This window comes from Brassica napus, chromosome A1 (genome assembly GCF_020379485.1).
Source record: "Brassica napus cultivar Da-Ae chromosome A1, Da-Ae, whole genome shotgun sequence".
In the NCBI taxonomy this organism is placed as follows: Eukaryota; Viridiplantae; Streptophyta; class Magnoliopsida; order Brassicales; family Brassicaceae; genus Brassica; species Brassica napus.
The window spans coordinates 21,975,358-21,993,035 of NC_063434.1; the positions used below are offsets into that span (position 1 = coordinate 21,975,358).

Here is a 17,678-nt window from a genome sequence, read left to right on the forward strand (position 1 = left end):
ACTCATATGATATTTAGATAACTCCTAAATATCAGGACTTTCCTATTTTCCCTAATCCATATCTCGGTAGGAATTATCTCTAAGTATTTCAAGCTGATCCAACAGAGAGATGAGTATGCTTGCACTTGAACCACTGGAAATAAATCCTGGATTTTTTGAAAAAAATCTAGCATTTACCTCATATTCAAAACACTATATAAACAAAAAAAACTCTAAAACTGCTACATTCGAGCCAAAAATGTTAAAATTAGATCTTTACTATCAAAAAGAAATTCTCTAAAATTGGGATTCAATTTTTAGATAGTAGAATCATGTATAAACAAGAAGAAAAAGATTTCTACACAATAAATAACTGAGATTTGGTAAAAAGACCGAAAGTACAAAAAAAATGATATTTATATCTAATTAAATAAATTAGCATAAATAGTAAAATTAATTTTAGAAAAAAATATTAAGTGTATATATATTAGCTCACACAAGGTGCGAGCCTACCCTAGTACATTATATTACTAAAATATATTTACATATCTGAGAAAACAACCAATCTAAATGCAAATCACAAGATTAATCAAAATTTTAATTTTTTAGAAAAAAAATATTATAGTTTATTTGGATAAATTAATACAATCTAATATACCAAAATGATACTCAGTTATATAAATCATAAAAGAATTTAAAACTGAAATTAAACTATTAATTAGTTATTATGATATTTTTAATTATAAATATTTATATCCATACATGAGCATGAGAAAATCACATAAGTAGTATGATCTAATTTCGCATAACAGATGTACCAAACCTAAAACATATTGACGTCCCAAACATGTCCTCTTACCATTCGACCACGAGATTTCAGACTAGTGTAATATTTTGTTATTATATTTTTGTGCTATCTACAGAATTTGCCTTTAAATCATCTGTCAAATATTTTAATAATTGCTATCTAAAAATAGCTAAAAGTATTAATCTATTTCAACATGAACAATTGACCCTTATAGAATATAATCAAGATTTTAAATAATAAGTGGTATGTACGAAAAAATTACGTTCTATTGAATTTTAATATATTTGTGAAAATAATTCATAACCATTGTAATTTGGTCTTTGGAAATACCATACATGAGACCAAAGTTGAAAATGAAAGATTTACAAATAGAAAAACTTAAATCTGATACAAAAGTTCATAAAAAGAACAACCAAAATAGAGTTCATTGTTGGATTTGAGCCAAACTTGGAAATAGTGAAGAAGTGGGTGAAATCCGGTTGTTGAAACTGCACCATGATGAACAACATGTTGTATGTGTTTATTTTCTCCCACAATGGGAAACAGTATCTAATTAATATTGCAAACAAAAATATGAAACAAAGTTCTGTTAACAAAGCCACTACTCTAGTGCAGAAGATTCTTCATGGGATCATCCTCGTGTATTCTTTTCATTCGGTAAGCTTCCATCTCCTCAGGTGTAACCTGAAATTTATAAACACGCGTTTCATTAAACAAAAGAACTCGATCAAAAGATATATATAGTCTATCTCTATAAACTATAATCATCTATACTGCTACATATGCGCGTACCTGGTCATTCCATTGGACATTGTATTTACGTTTCCTTTCATCTTTCTCCTCTTTCTTCCTCTCATCCTCCTGTGCAAAACCAATGACATTAGCAACATGAATGACAGAATATTCCTAGCTAGACTTAGAACGGACCAAGTTTTTATACCTTCTTTAAAGCTTCCGCAAGTTTTTCACGGTCAAGGACAAGATCTTCTGGTGTATCACTTCCCCAAGTCACAAATCTTTTCTCCTCTACTGGACCTGACCTATCTGCAAGTCACAATCATAAATAAGATATATATATATATATACATAGGAAAAAAAAACTTTAGAAAGTAATAATAGAAGATGCTGTTCTAAACCATTAGAAGCTGCAGCATGTCTTTCGACATTGGTTCTAATTAGATCTGCAGCTTCCTCAGCCGCCTCTATCCCCGCAACACCAGTGCAATAGCTGTTTTTGATTGTTTGCTGACAACATTTGTAACCCCACTGTTGATCTTTCCACCACGACCCCCACACACTTGTGTGGTTGTTTATGTAAACATCTTCTTCATATTTGCTCTTGGGTACCGACAATTCCTGTAACACAGACAATCAAAAACAAAAAAAGGTGCATTAAACAGAAACATATATAAACCAAAAACTAAAGATCAAAAATCTTGGTTCATAATATTACCATTCCTTTAATAACTCTTCCACATCGGTCATATTCAACTTCTCTCTCGCTTTGTCCAAATAAAAGCTCCTTAGGGATCTCTTCCACAGATGCAGCAGCATTTCCATACTTCTCCATGATTGTTTCTTGGATCTTTTTCTTCAGTTTCTCTTTCGCCTCTTTGTATTTCTTGAAAAGCAGCTCGGCTTGAGAAGGAGCAGCTTGCATGATGACCTCTTCCTGGCCTTTCTCAGATAATTGCAACGCGTGAATATTAAGCTTCTTGAATTCTAGAGCTTCTCCACTCATTCTGTATTGATTGTCTCCCTGAAGCATTTCAAGATCCATTAATAAGGATCATCAATGTAAGTAACTTCAAAGTTAATACTCTACAAAGGTACTTACCGCATAGAACTTCTCGTTTGGATCAGCGTTTGGAAGGGGATCTTCACGCATAGACCGTGTCTTGGGATCATAATAAGCAGAGTTGACATCAAGATTCAAAAGATATTTTGCAGTGTCTTCACGTATGCGCAAGTTCCTGAGGAAAGAACATATCAATCAAAACATTGCCAAGATCACAACCAAGAATCAATGGATATCAACCAACCTAACAGTTCCTGTGCTCCCGCCACCAGTAGTACGAACACGTTTCTCCACCTTAGAAAAATCCATTTGCTTGCTCTCATCAGCTTTGGCTTCATCATGTTTCAGAGCATCTTCTTCTTCTTCATCAGCGTCACTAGACTCTTCTTCATCAATCTTCTTGTTACGTTTCTTTTCCAGCTTCTTTAACTGCTGCTCTTTTAAGAAGTTTCTTCTTGCTTCATCTCTAGCCTCATACCTCTTGATCACCTCCGCATATTTAGCGGTATCATAACCGTTCCATCTATCCCTTTTCCCGTCGTAATCAAGGTCGAATGTCTCAATCTTTTCATCAGGAGCTATGTTCTTATTTGTCCACTTTGCTCCTATCTTTCTTGGCCTCTCTGTGCACAACTTTGTCTTATGCGTCATAGCCCCACAGCTGTAACAAACCCATGAGTGACAGAACTCAAAACAGAGAAAAAGGAAGAGTATTCTTGTAGGCTTACTTACTTCTCACAAGCTCCTTTCCTGTACTTATCTGCCTGGAACGTTTTGGCTCCTCTATCGTACCACGACTTTGTATAGTTTGGATCAACTTTCCATTTCCTTTGATGTTTCAAGCTCTGAGGGAACCAAAAAAAAAGTAATGTTAGCATTCAAGCCAACAGACAATTCAAGAAATGGTGTAAGAAGACAGTTATTAGGAACATAAGACTTTACAGGCTTGTCTGCATTGAGGTACCAAGGAGCAGAAGACATGTATTGAGGAATGTGAGGGTTAATCTCTTTTCCTTCCTCATCCATCTCTGCTGGAGCTAGCCCTGCTTTACGCGCTTCTTCCAATTCTTGCTGCTTACGGTGCTCTTCTCTAGACTTAAACCCAACTGCAATCACATACATTCCAACAAACATCCATTTCCTTTACTCAAATATCTACTGGTTCACATATGTACCAAAAAGCATTTCAATCTATATACAAGACAGTCTCAAATACTTCGAAACAAAACCAAGAAGAGACATCACATATTCCCATCATGACAAGAGCCGAAACTGATGGAAGCTATGAAACCTTAACACGAAACTACGAAAGTGAAAGTTAGTATCCATGTTGATACTAACCTGATGCAGTAGCCATGTTGAGGTGTCTAATAGTATGAGTTTACTAGTTCCCAAGAAAACACAAGAAACTGATCAAGAGACTGCTTAATTGCTCGAACTTCGAAATGGTGGATGATGATGAAGCGGAATGTTTTTGTTTGGTTTTTATTTGTCAGCGAAGTACATGTTTCTAGATACTTCTTGTAGTTTCGGAAAGGAGAAAAAAAGTAACGGTGAATACAGACACGTTAACAGTTCCGTTTGTTCGGTTTACTTAAATGCTTAAAGCAGCATGGACGATTCTGGAGACGCGTGGAATGTAATGAAATACAGACGGCGTTAACAATTCCGTTAATTCGTACCAAACATCCCGTTGAATTGGATACTCCACTCTAGGTGTGGGCATATTAACCGTTAAAAAGAACTCGAACGGGTTTAAGATTCAACCAGTTCGGATATCCGTACCCGATTGGTTATATCTGATACCCAAATCAATTATTCAAAGTATCCGAATAATATATATATATATATATATATCTTTTATTTTCATTCATCTTTCTGTCTTCTCTTTCAGGGTAATTACTCGAAGTATCCGATTACATGTATGAATCACTATACCTTGTGATCTTGATTTATGTTTGATTACAAGTAGGATTTGCGATTTGTTTTCTCTTTGCTTTTTACAGGCATGAGCTCAAACATTTATGATTATCCCGGTTTGATTTCTGTTTGATTTTGGTGTTTCTTTAATTTTGATTTATGAATAGATGGATTCTTTACCATTTTCTATTCAAAATAATACAAATAAAAATTACACGAAGGAAAAGAATACATGCTCATGTTCCTCAACGTAATAATAAATCAGAAAGATCATAAATCTTATATTAAGTTGTTCAATCTTTTAACTTCAACAATATTGTTTCTGGTCTCACAGGGGTCAAATCAAGGATACATAGATTTTTTTTTTGTTTATTTGTTACACAGTTCGGTTATACCCGAAATAACCCGAACCTTAAGAACCCGAACCCGAACCTTAAAAATCCGAACTCGATCCAAAGTATAAAATAACCCGAACGGGTTATGTACCTCTCTATCCGAAAACCTAAAAATCCGAAGTACCCGTTCCGAACGCCCATGCCTAGTCCACTCCAACAGTCACTAATTTGATTAAACTTATAATTTAAGATTTGATAGTTTCGATAAAAATATGTTACTTCTGTTTAAGCCTAAGCATTTCGGATTTCGGTTCAGTTCGATTTGGGTATTTCGTGTATTGGATTGGTCAGATAGGGGGTTATATGATTTATTTACTACTTGACATATTTTCGGTTTGGTTCGGTTCACATAGTTTCGTGTTTGGTTCGGTTAGGATAGTAAAACTAGGAACCAGAAAATACCTGAAAAAAATTCGGTTATCATTTGGTTCCGGTTCGGGTAGTTCGGGTAGTTTGGATAGTTCGGGTAAAATATTGGTTATTTAAAGTAAAATATTAAAATAATTAGGATGATTTTGATAGAAAATTTGGATATTTCAGATTACTTTGTATATTTCTGATAATACTATCCGGATAGTTTTGGATATTTTTGGGTAGTTCGAATACTTTATAATAATTTAGTTATTTTAAAATATTTTTGGTACTATTAATAGATTTTTAAATTATAAATATATATTTAGCTATGTTATATGTATATATAATTAATATTCTTATATATTCGGATACCAGTTCGGTTCTCGGTTCGGTTCGGTTATTTCGGATATAGAAATATATGAACCGTTCGGATATTTGAAGGTCTTGGTCTGGTTTCAGTTTCGGGTATTTCAGTTCCGGTTCGTTCTTCAGTTCCGGTTTTTCTTTTGCCAGGCCTATTTCTGTTTTATCTTTTCTCTTCTTTATTTTTCCTTTTGAATAACACTTTTTCAGTTCTCTAGTAAAATCCTTTACACAATTAAAGAACTAAATTATAACCCAATTTAAACCAATTAATCCTGTTAATTTAGAAACTTTTAGTTTTGGGTTCCAAAAACTATTTTGTATGTAGAACTAAATAATAACCCAATGGTTATAATGGGCTTCATATGCGATATCTCATTCGGTCCGTGAGCCTATTCCGTGTAATAGGCGGGCGTTAGTTTTTCAGATGTTCAAAAGTCTTGTTTATTGACCATGTAATCACTACATTTTTTTTTTTATGTTTTGGACTCATTTACATAATATCGCAAATTATTTTTTGATTGGTCATTTATCTTTCCAGTACTCTAGTTCAACCACAATTACCTTTATTTTTTTAGATGTGTGACAGAAGACAGAAGAGATAAATGCACTCTAATGACACAACTAACTAACTCAATTTTTTAAACTTTCAATCTCTTATATATTAATTAAGAATCATTACAACATTTTTTTGTAGCCACGTGTCAATACTAAAATGATTCTTAGGATCCTTAGAAGAGTGTACAAAAGAATATTCAACATTATTTTCTTAAATAAAAGATATAGAATTACCTGATATAATTAACATATATATGACAATTATTGATTATGAATAATAAATATTTGATAACAATTTTTGTATCATCTCTCTTTATTGTTTAATTTTATAATGTTAAAAGAAATTATATAACCACATTAACCATATAATAAAAATTTACATTTTTATTATATGTTATATTTTAATTTTTGAAAATGACTAGATTATTAAAAATGTTAAAATTTCCACTTTGAAATTTTCATGATCAATGATTTATTTATTTTGTTATAACAAGATACAAATGATCATAAAATCATATGAATATGAAGTCAGATTTAATAGATATTCATATTTTATATATATATATATATATATATATATCGCTTAAATTAAACTATATACCATATAAAAATACATAAATATGTTAATTTTGAAATTTTCACTGAAAAGGTATTGAGACTTTAATATTTGAATTTTTAAATTTTCATTGAAGAAATCTCACATTGAAAATTTTAAGATTAATGGTTTAAATTTTTTGTTAGAGAAAATATACAAATGTTAATAAAATCATATGAGTATGAAGTTTCAATAATAATTTTTATCAAAATATACTATATATGTGTCAATATCATTAAAATCTAATTATATGCCATATAAAATAAATAAAATGATTGTTTTGATTTATTTACCATAGAAATTATTATAGATAAACAAGAGGTATTGTTTTGATTAATGTGATTACTCTAATTTAATTATATACATACATGATACGTAAATGAATACAAAATAAATAATAATAAGTAAAAAATATTTGTATACATAATATTCATTATGTGCAAGGCGCAAATCTTAACCTAGTATACTCTAACATAGAATGCTACAAATACTTCTTCTAACCAACTAATAAAATCCAAATAAGGGATCTCACTAAAAATATTTATGATCCAATTTAAAAGAAGAGAACTCTAGTCCCATTTGTCCTAAAGAAGTTTTTTTCTTCTATTCTAACACTACTCGAATAATAGATTCAGACGTTTATCATTAGACAAGGATTTACATCAACTATCACATTTTTTAATATGTTTTTGGTTGTTGTCTACATGGATGTGGAAGAGATTTTGGAAAGGAAATCCTTTTTCGCTAGAAGGCTCTTTTCAAAACCAAAAAAAAAAAAATTATTTTCGCCTTTTCAAAAATCACTCTAACAATGTTACATGAGCTTGGTTCCCTGTATCCTCTGCTTTTTCTTTTTAATATCAACTATAATCGAATCTTTTTTTTTAAACACTGAATACTTCATTGATAAGTTCCAAAAGAGAAACCAGTTGAAGGCAAAACCCAATACATCAACAAAAGGACAAAGTAGAGATAAAAGCAAAGATACCAGTAGGTACCATAAATTAAAAAGTAGGCAACACAGTCACCAAACATCGAGGAAACCTTCAATATGAAGGCACCTGGACTCAAGACGTACCCGATAAGCACCAGGAGAGATTGCTAGGGTAATCCAGCATCATGATCAAGCACCGGCTGAAGCCAAAGAGGCCCATTCCTGGCTGTGTAGGACTGATACCGGTTACCTTCCGTAACACTTCTTGCAATATGAGTAGCTGGTAGGTTACGTGCAGGGGAAGTATAGTCTAAACTCCATAGACTGAAGGAAGCTAGTCTTTGCAAAATCGTTTGCACCAGCGATTGAAACTCGGGAAACCTCCCCGGATGTACAAAGGCTTCTCTTACTTCCATCGAAGATGATTCAAAGATGACAGCATCATACTTCATACGAACAATTGAGTCAATAGCCCACCAGAGACCCAATAATTCATTCTCCAGTGAAGAAAATACTGCCGAATACGATCGTCTGCTGTAAGCCAGACAGAGGCCTTGATGATTACGTAGAATCCAAGACACACCAGAGTTTTGACTTTCGTTAATCCAAGAGGTATCAATGTTACACTTCAGGAAGTTTGATGGAGGGTTCCGCCATTCCTCCCGACCTGGGGGTCTGTCTGGGATACTCAGGTGTTGCGTCACCACCACTCCATTGAGGGAGAGCCAAATACTTGCTTCTTCATAATCGAATCTGGAGAGAAAACTTTTATAGAAACTTCAAATGTAACCCGGATATTAACAATATTAGATCATCTCCAATAGTTTATTCTATTTTTTACTCTAAATACAGTAACTCTATAATAGAGTTTGAATTTGCTCCAATGGTACTCTATTTCAGAGTAGAAAATAGAGTGATGAATAAAAGAAAAAAATAAGTTACTCTATATTTGGAAAATAAGTTACTCTATATTATATTTGGAGTAAACCTATAGAGTAAAAAAAATAGAGTACCATTGGAACATTTTTACTCTAAACTCTATTTTAAATTGAAAAATGAAATGGGGTTGGAGATGCCGTTGGGCAGACCAAAAAAGATACTCTCTCCGTTTCATAATACTAGATATTTTGTAGTATTGCATAAAAATTGAGAAATTACATTTCTCTAAAAAGGTATTTTAAAGATATAATTTTAAAATCAGTTAACCAATTATAAAAAAACAGTAAAATCTAATTGGTTGAACAGATTTCAATAAAGTTAAAATTAACCTTATTTCATGTAAATTGAAACAAAATTATTTTTCTAAAACATCATCTATATTGAAACAGATAGAGTATTAGACAGAATGTATAAAAAAAATGTCTTATTGTACCACCATTTTAATATGTGTTATCTGTTATGTAAAGAGTAACCATCTGAAACCTACAAATATTATTAAATTATACAATTCTAAATTTTATATATATCCTATATATATACTGGTATTAAGAAACATAAATGTATCTAAAAGTAATTCATCAGTTCTTTATGTTTTCATTAGAGCATCTCCAATGTATTACTCCAAATTTTAATCCAAAATTGTGTAACTTCAAAATAGAATTGGGTTTTACTCAAAAATAATATTCATTTTTTATTTAGTTAATAATTGTTAGTAGTACTTTCAACTTATAAAAATATAACAATTAACTCAACTATTTTATATTTACAAAATTTCCATAATAATATATTTTATATAAATTAAATATTTATCGTCAAAAATACAACTAGAGATTATCTTCCAATTTCAATTCGTGCAGTTTTTATCATATGCAATTTTTCTAATTCATAAATATTTATATGCATTAAAAGAACATAAAGAAAAAACAAAGTTTTATTTTGTAATTTGAATTATGTATTGGGTCCCATTGTTTGTGCGTATATCAAGTTCAACAAGTACAAATGTTATAAATCAAAATTTTGACCCATAAGATTAAAAAACTCATCTATTTTGTTTGAATAATACTTCACTGATTTTGGTAGTTTCGAAAACAATTTACCAAATTATTAGATTGCTTATTTATATTATATTTATTCTATATTATTTATTCTTAGTTTTGACTTCTATGAGTTTATACATATTTTATGTAAACTATTAAATAATCTTTTGCGGAGTATTATATCTTTTCATGTTATTATATTATTTTAAGTATGAAATAAAAACATTTATGATTAAAAAGACAATTTCATAAACAGAGTTCAATTCTAAAATGGAGTAATGGGTAAGATTACTCCATAAATGGATAAACCTAGTCATTACTCTATTTTGAAGTTGAATATAGAATGGAGTTGGAGAAGATTTTACTCTAAAATTGAGTTTGTGAGTCAAAAATAGAGTAGCGTTGGAAATGCTCTTTGATGCTAACGTTTATCAAGTTACTTTTCTCTAGTAATTTAATTATTAGAGTTTGATGCTAACGTTTATCAAGCTACTTTTCTCTAGCAATTTAATTACTAGTTATCAACTTTTCCTTTTCCGCCATAGTTGAACTTGAAAACCAAATTAGAAAGCCGAGTATTATTTTACTATATTAATGATACACATTAATCGTTGTTGTTGGCATGTCATCCAATGTTTTTTTTTTTTGACTGAGGCATGTTATCCAGTGTTTCGGTTAATTATTTCATTAACATGAAAATATACGTTGTTGTTGATAACTCGTCTTAGATTATTAGTTTATTACTGAACTAACTAACTACTCGTTCTTGGAGAAACAAATGAATAACATATTTTCAAACAAGCAACCGCTAATTATTAAACTAACTAGACAAAATTTGCACCACTAGAGCCCAGCTAGTATATCTTGTTCCCCTCCACTTCTGGGCAATACATCGAACCAAAAGTCCATCTCACTATCGAAAATCATCTCATTACCGACGGAGCCTAAGTGCTGAAACTCTTGCTTCATCTCATCAAGATTCGACGTGTGGTTTTCTTCATCTTGGCTATAAAGCGTCTCGTTCCAGAAGCTCTGGTCGATGTCTTCTCCGAAGTTTATGAAAGAGAAAGAATCTTGATCTGTAGTAGTGATCATTTCTCTCAATTTATTATCCATCTGAGCCTCTTTGCTATGACCTTCGTGGCTCGTGAGTGTCTCTGAAGAAACTTCATCACTCGCCGAAGGTGATGCTGAGAACAAACTTTCAAAAGAAGGGTTCGATGAGCTTGCGAGCTCCGATTCGGTTTTAGTACTCTTTGATTTTGCTGGTACAGACTGAGATTTGGGTTTAGTACTCTTTTTCTTGTTGCTGGTCTTAGGTTTAGCGGGTTGATAATCTTCCAGTCTTTTCTTCAAGTGAGTGTGCCATACGTTCTTGATCTCATTATCCGTTCTTCCAGGCAATTTTGCTGCGATTGCTGACCATCTAGAGACGATACCAAAAGAAAACGTTAATATAAAATTTTCAAAGACTCGATCACTGTATATTTAACTTTTATGTTATACTGGACCAAGACATGTTTCTTGTGATGATTATTGTATGAACGTATGATGTATATACATACATAAGTGTATTAATTTATATATGTAAAAGTCGAGAAGTGTAGAGTAATACCTATTACCAAGGATTTGGTGCAAACTAATGATAGCATCCTCCTCTGCTTGGGTGAAATTGCCTCTTTTAATGTCAGGTTTTAAATAGTTCATCCACCTAAGTCTACAGCTTTTTCCACATCTCAAAAGACCTGCAATTAATAGTCACCATCACTGTTAAGAAAATTTAATTATAATTTGTTCATATAAGCTTGCTTACGAAACTGGACTATATTATATATATATATATATATATATATATGTTTGTTGCCAGGGCAACAAAATCAAGCTGGTAAAGATTTAAGTATCATGTAAATTTATATATGTTCATACCAGCTTGCTTAGGGAGGGCTCGCCAGTTACTATGGCCATGTTGGTGGATAAAAGAGACCAAAATTTGATCTTCTTCAGGCGTCCATGGGCCTCTGTTCAATCCCATCTTCTCGCAGCATGGAGCTCTTCCCATCTTTCTATGATATGTTTTGATTACTGATGAAAAATTTGTATTGTGGTACGATCGAGATAGATTGTGCTGATCAAATGCTTATGAGCTATATGATCAAATGTTGTTGATGAGCATGAGAAGAACTGGCTGGTTTTGAGTATTTATACTGAATTTGTTGAAAGGCATGTGGGAGAATTCAAAAGCATTTCGTCAGCTTCCAGGAAGGAGATGAGAGAGAGAGCGAGAAAGAGGGAGAGATGTGTTTTGGTTATTGGCACCGTAGTCAAAAAGTATGTTGTACATGCATATATTATATTGCATGTGGGAACGAATGGTATGTTTTTGTAAAGACTACAAAAATAAATTTAAAATGTATGGGCATGTTATAAAAAATGTGTGTAGAATTGTGATGGCGAGATAGTGTGTAAGTGTTAGTTCCGAGTAAAAAAAGTCGTCGGGTAGACGCACAAGTGGCGATATGGTGAAGCCCACACGTACATTTTTTTATAGAAAATCAACGTTTACGAGTTATATGCGACAAAACAAAAATTAACGTTGGGTGGAATATATGTTGACCCAGAAACACTGTTTTATTTATATTTGCTCGTAAAAAGTCTTTCGTAATTTCTTATTTTTTCTTTGGTAATTTTTTTTCTCTTATACTAAACTTAAACTTTCTTAATCTGAGTAGTAATCTTGTTTAGGGCTAAAAGACGTTCATTTCTTGTAATTACATTATGATGATGCCATGTCCTTATTATAATGCTATGCTTTCATTTACTTTTTCCTCGATTCTTTTAATTAACTGAAACATCTAGGCATGTTTTTCAATATTTTACCATGATACATCATCTACCTAAATGTGTTAATCGGACGTAAGTTATAGAAAACTGGTTTTAATTAGTTAAGATTTGAGGTTTCAATTTTGTTTAGTTATTCATTTTTAATAAAATATATAAATAGAGCCTAAAATTTTTCAATTAGTGTATATATATATATGTATATGTAATTATGTATACACATATATAACATCCAAATGTTGACAAAAATATATAACATCCAAATTTTGAAAATAGAAAGTAATTTGTCGTACGCGTTTGCTTCTTTTCGTAATTTGGTTATAAATGTGTACTGAAACTTTCTATAAAATGTCATATTAGAATGATTTATAAACCATTGATATGTTTCGTTTAAAATAATTTAGTATATTGATCTGCTAATGATATTATATATTCTAAATTTCACTTAGCACAATTTTTATTTTCAAATCTAGTTTCTAATTTACTAATATCTGATGGGCGTTGTAAAACAGTCATCTTGTAAAAGCGCAAGTTTTGTTTTTCTCCAGTTAATAACTCCTTGAATGTAAAACTACCAAAATAATAATAACATCTGACCGGGCCAAATAGGTCATGTAATGCAAGTTGGCTAACGCGTTCACACACACTTAAGTTGAATGAAAGTTTTTGTTCAAAGCATATGGGTCAACGAAATAGGCCTACGACAGGTCCCAGCATATCTATTAATTGACACTAAGGAATTAAACTCTCTTTTGTTGCCAAACAAAATAAGGTTTAGAGAAATTATGATGGATTAATCTGTGACAACCCGTCCCAAGGAACTACCCGTCCTGTGGATCCCAGGTTCACAGCGCTGCAGCGCACCGACCACAACTCCTCCATTATGAGTTTTCTCTAACTCCATAATTAGATTGTTGGTGAGTTTCGAACCCAGAACCTCACCATTTAACAACACTCCTCCATGATGAGTTGTCACCAATTGATCTGCAGGTCAATTGGTGACAACTCATCTTGGAGGAGTGTTGTTAAAGGGTGAGGTCCTGGGTTCGAGATTCACCAACAACCTAATTATGGAGTTAGAGAGAACTCATAATGGAGAGGTTGGGGTCGGTGCGCTGCAGCGCTGTGAGCCTGGGGCCCACGGGACGGGTTGTCACAAAAAAAAGTCGACTTTTTTTGTGACAACCCATCCCGCTCACTCGGAATCCGGCTCACAGTGCTGCAGCGCACCGACCCCAACCCCTCCATTATGAGTTCTCTCTAACTCCGTAATTAGGTTGTTAGAGAGAACTCATCCTGGAGGAGTGTTGTTAAAGGGTAAAGTCCTGGGTTCGAGATTCACCAATTTCTCCACTATGAGTTCACCCTCGAAAACATGAAGAGCTATTAAAAAAAATCCACTTCAGGGAATAAATATCAAGGGCGGATCTAAGAGAGCTTTTAGCTTTTGACCAAAAAAAAAAAAAAGAGAGCTTTTAGCTGAAGGCATTAACATAAAATTGAATTAGTCGAGAGCACCTTTACATAAATTTTGAGCTAATTTTAAGATGATTACTTGAAAAAAAAAAAACTTAGTCAGGGCACGTGACCTGTTGGACACCCCTGATGAATACTACTATATATCTATGTATACAGGATATATATATATATATGTATGTATAAATTTATGTAATTTAAAAGCAAGCAGAGAGATGAAGAGAGAAAACGGTTGCCAAGCTCTCGCCTAATCAATAAATTAATAGTGTAATATATAAACTAATGCAAAATAGAGGAATAGTGATAATGTGAAAGCATGCCATCCTTGACTGTTTAATCTGGAAAAGAATGAATCACATAAGTAAAGATCATTGAATGCAGTTTTGAAGATTTATACTTTTAAACATTTGAACAGATTCTCTTTAATATTTTTAAAACCGGACATAAAACCGAACAGAAACATTTTCGAGTCATGGATCCAAATGTATTGATCAAAATTAGTCTTGTTCGGTACTTCAGTTGAATTTAATAACATACTAAAAATCTTAATGTATGTTTTCTTATTTATCTTTTTCAAATTTTACGAATATATTTGAATTTAATTATTATAATTTAATATGCACAATAATGAAATAAAATTTAAATATAAATCAATGGAAGCAAATATAAGTGCTCATATATTGACTTTAAAGATCTACAAGCATAAATTGTAAATATTGTATAATAATATATAATAAAAATGTTAAGGTTTTATTTGTAGCAGCGTTCTTTACTATATTAGTTTCAAACAAAAGCAATAAATAACAAAATTAATTTAAAACAGTGTATTATAAATAAATCTTGGTTTTTTTCGGTTTATTGGTTTCCAGATTTTTGTCATTGTTTTTATAAAGAATTTAGGGAAATTAGGTAGCATATACATAACAAACTATAAATTAACTATATAACCATAGCAATTTTTAGGCTATGATATTTATGTATTATTTTCTATATTGCCCTTTTTCACTTTCATCTCTTTTTTTTATATAACTTTATAAGTTTAAAAAGTACTTATTTGGATTTTTTAAATACCTATAAAAAACATAGATTTTTTTTTGTATATGAAATGTTTTGGATTTTGTAAAACTAACATATATTTATAAATTGAATATGTACAGTTATAATAAGATTTTTTCTATTCTATTTACGAAACATAGAATAGAATTGCACTTATACAATCTCTCTTTGTGCAATTTCTCCCTCTATCTATCTTCTCTATCACCATCTTTGTCTCTCTCCATTTTTTCATCTATGTATGTATCTTTTTTTCTGTTTCTCTTTCTTTCATTTTCTCTTTTATTTCTTTCTCCAATATGTAATGTTCAAATAATGTAGTGTTATATTCTATAATATTTACAAAATATAGAATAGAATACCCTCCCTTCCTCCCTCCCTCTCTCCCTCCCTCTCTCTCTCTCTCTCTCTCTCTCCCTCCCTCTCTCTCTCCCTCTCCCTCTCTCTCTCTCTCCCTCCCTCTCTCTCCCTCTTCCTCTCTCTCTCCCTCCCTCCCTCCTATAGATGTACGTTTGTTTGAAATGATCTATTCTATATCGACATTTGAAATAGAATGGTACATGGCTGTTCAGTATGGTATACAAACGCTCATATACGAAGGACTTCAATGTCCATTAATGTGGCAAAAAGACACATTTCCCAAGCCATGGCTATATTCTTAATTTTTTCCTATTATGGTTATACAACAAATTCTCCCAAGAATTTATCCGCTAAACTATTTCTCGTTTTGTATTTATTCAATTGAGTTACGTTAACAGTTTAACCAAATTTGATCCCTGGACTAATTTGGATTTAAAAACACTGATTATCTTTTCATTTTAAAATTGGAAAAAATTATCCACGTTTAAGTTGGTGTTTTCATTTTTTCAGTTTATATATTATTTATTATGTTCACACAAATTATAAATATAAATAAATTTGCAATTATTTCGTTATTTACTTTTTACTTAAAGATAAAAATATAAATTTATAAAGAAACACTAAGCATAAATAAAAGCCCTTTATCATAAAAAAAAACACTAAGCATAAACAGTTTCTTAAACAACATTTAATTTAAACGAAAAGAGTATATATAGTACACATTAATTTTCGGACAGAACTTAGGTTCACCCTAGGGGGTGAACTTTTAAATTCACCTCACCTTTTACGACCAATCAAATTTTCACATAGTTTATTAACTAAAAACATTAAATTAAATAAAAAATAGTAACAAAAATAAAAATACTAATTTTAGCGACGCTAATGCTTCCAGCGCAACCCTAAACCCTATAATGTAAATTCTAAACCCTATACCATAAATTCTAAATCCAAATCCAAACTCATAAACCCAAACCCTATACCCTAAACCCTAATCCTAGACTCTAAATCCAAACCTATACGCTAAACCCTAATCCTAGACCCTAAACCCAAATTATATACCTTAAACCCAAAACATAGACTATAAACCTAAACCCTATACCCTAAACCCAAATCTTAGACTCTAAACCTAAACCGTAAACCTTAACCCAAACCCTATAGCATCTAAGTTTGGGGTTTGGGTATAGGGTTTACCGTTTGGGTTTTAGGTCTAGGATTTGGGTTTAGGATATAGATTTTGGGTTTAGGATTTACGGTTTGGGTTTAGGACTTACCGTTTGGACTTATGGTTAAAGTTTTGGGTTTAGGGTATCTAATTTAAGTTTAAGGTTTACGGTTTGGGTTTAGGGTCTGGGACTTGGGTTTAGGGTATAGAGTTTAGCTTTATAGTCTAGTTTTTGGGTTTAGGGTATATAATTTGGGTTTAAGGTCTATGATTAGGGTTTAGGGTATAGAGTTTGGGTTTAGGGGTTTGGATTTGGGTTTAGAATTTAGGGTATAGGGTTTAGAATTTAAGATTTAGGGTTTAGGTGGAAGCATTAGCGTCGTTAAAATTAGAGTTTTTATTTTTTGTAGCTATTTTTTATTTAATTTAATATTTTTTAATTAATAATCTATGTGGAAATTTGATTGGTCATAAATGAGGGGATGAATTTAAAGGTTCACCTTAGGAGATGAACCTAATAAGTTATGTCCTTAATTTTCCATGTGCCAACCATGCACATAATTAGTTAAATGTACTTATAAATAGACCGTATCCTTTTTTACGTAAAAGTAGTATATAATCCTAGAATTTGTTTTATAAAAGTAAGAGCTGACTTTGAAAAATGATAAGAAGTCTACTTCATAGATTTTCAGAAAGAAACATTATTGCCTGGTGCTAAATTCTAAGAAGTAGAATGATATAATATGAGCGTAGAGTATGAATTTTGTGTTTGATCAAATAATTATATGAAATGTCAACATAAATATGTTTTTGGGTTCGATAACGCGTTGTAGAACATAACCGTATCGAACACTAAAGTCGCAATAGTACGTAGGGAGTGATAGATCATTGATTCGTAGAACAAGATTGGGTTTGGTGATATTGTCCTGTCACGAAATAGTCACGGATATTATATAGAACAGGACCATTATTCCACAAGTTCCATCATTTTATACTAATTCTTTCAATAATATATTTGATTACGGGTCTTCTTTATCTCACGGGTCAATTATAGATTTAGTGCGTAATATAGAAACTTGTTAATAAGTTTAGCATATACACTAACTATT

The 17,678-nt window shown here is 31.7% G+C and overlaps 2 protein-coding genes across 3 annotated transcripts; both read right to left on the reverse strand.

Moving 5' to 3' along the window:
• Nucleotides 1–1,241: 1,241 nt before the first annotated feature.
• Nucleotides 1,242–4,087, reverse strand: LOC106453449 (pre-mRNA-splicing factor SLU7-like). Of its 2 annotated transcripts, XM_048736902.1 has the most exons (10): nt 3,927–4,087; nt 3,528–3,691; nt 3,318–3,430; nt 2,830–3,246; nt 2,625–2,760; nt 2,241–2,546; nt 1,924–2,143; nt 1,728–1,831; nt 1,580–1,648; nt 1,242–1,471 (listed from the first exon to the last, which is right to left on the reverse strand). In XM_048736902.1, the coding sequence occupies exons 1-10, from the start codon at nt 3,940–3,942 to the stop codon at nt 1,394–1,396; spliced, it is 1,623 nt and encodes a 540-aa protein (XP_048592859.1). In that variant the 5' UTR covers nt 3,943–4,087; the 3' UTR covers nt 1,242–1,393. The 2 variants fall into 2 exon arrangements, with proteins under 2 accessions (XP_048592859.1, XP_048592854.1); XM_048736897.1 differs by lacking the exon at nt 3,927–4,087 and having other exon boundaries at nt 3,528–3,734.
• Nucleotides 4,088–10,390: 6,303 nt separating this feature from the next.
• On the reverse strand, nt 10,391–12,014 carry LOC125576559 (transcription factor MYB15-like). The gene is made up of 3 exons (XM_048736909.1): nt 11,607–12,014; nt 11,296–11,425; nt 10,391–11,106 (listed from the first exon to the last, which is right to left on the reverse strand). The coding sequence occupies exons 1-3, from the start codon at nt 11,737–11,739 to the stop codon at nt 10,524–10,526; spliced, it is 846 nt and encodes a 281-aa protein (XP_048592866.1). The 5' UTR covers nt 11,740–12,014; the 3' UTR covers nt 10,391–10,523.
• Nucleotides 12,015–17,678: the final 5,664 nt, after the last annotated feature.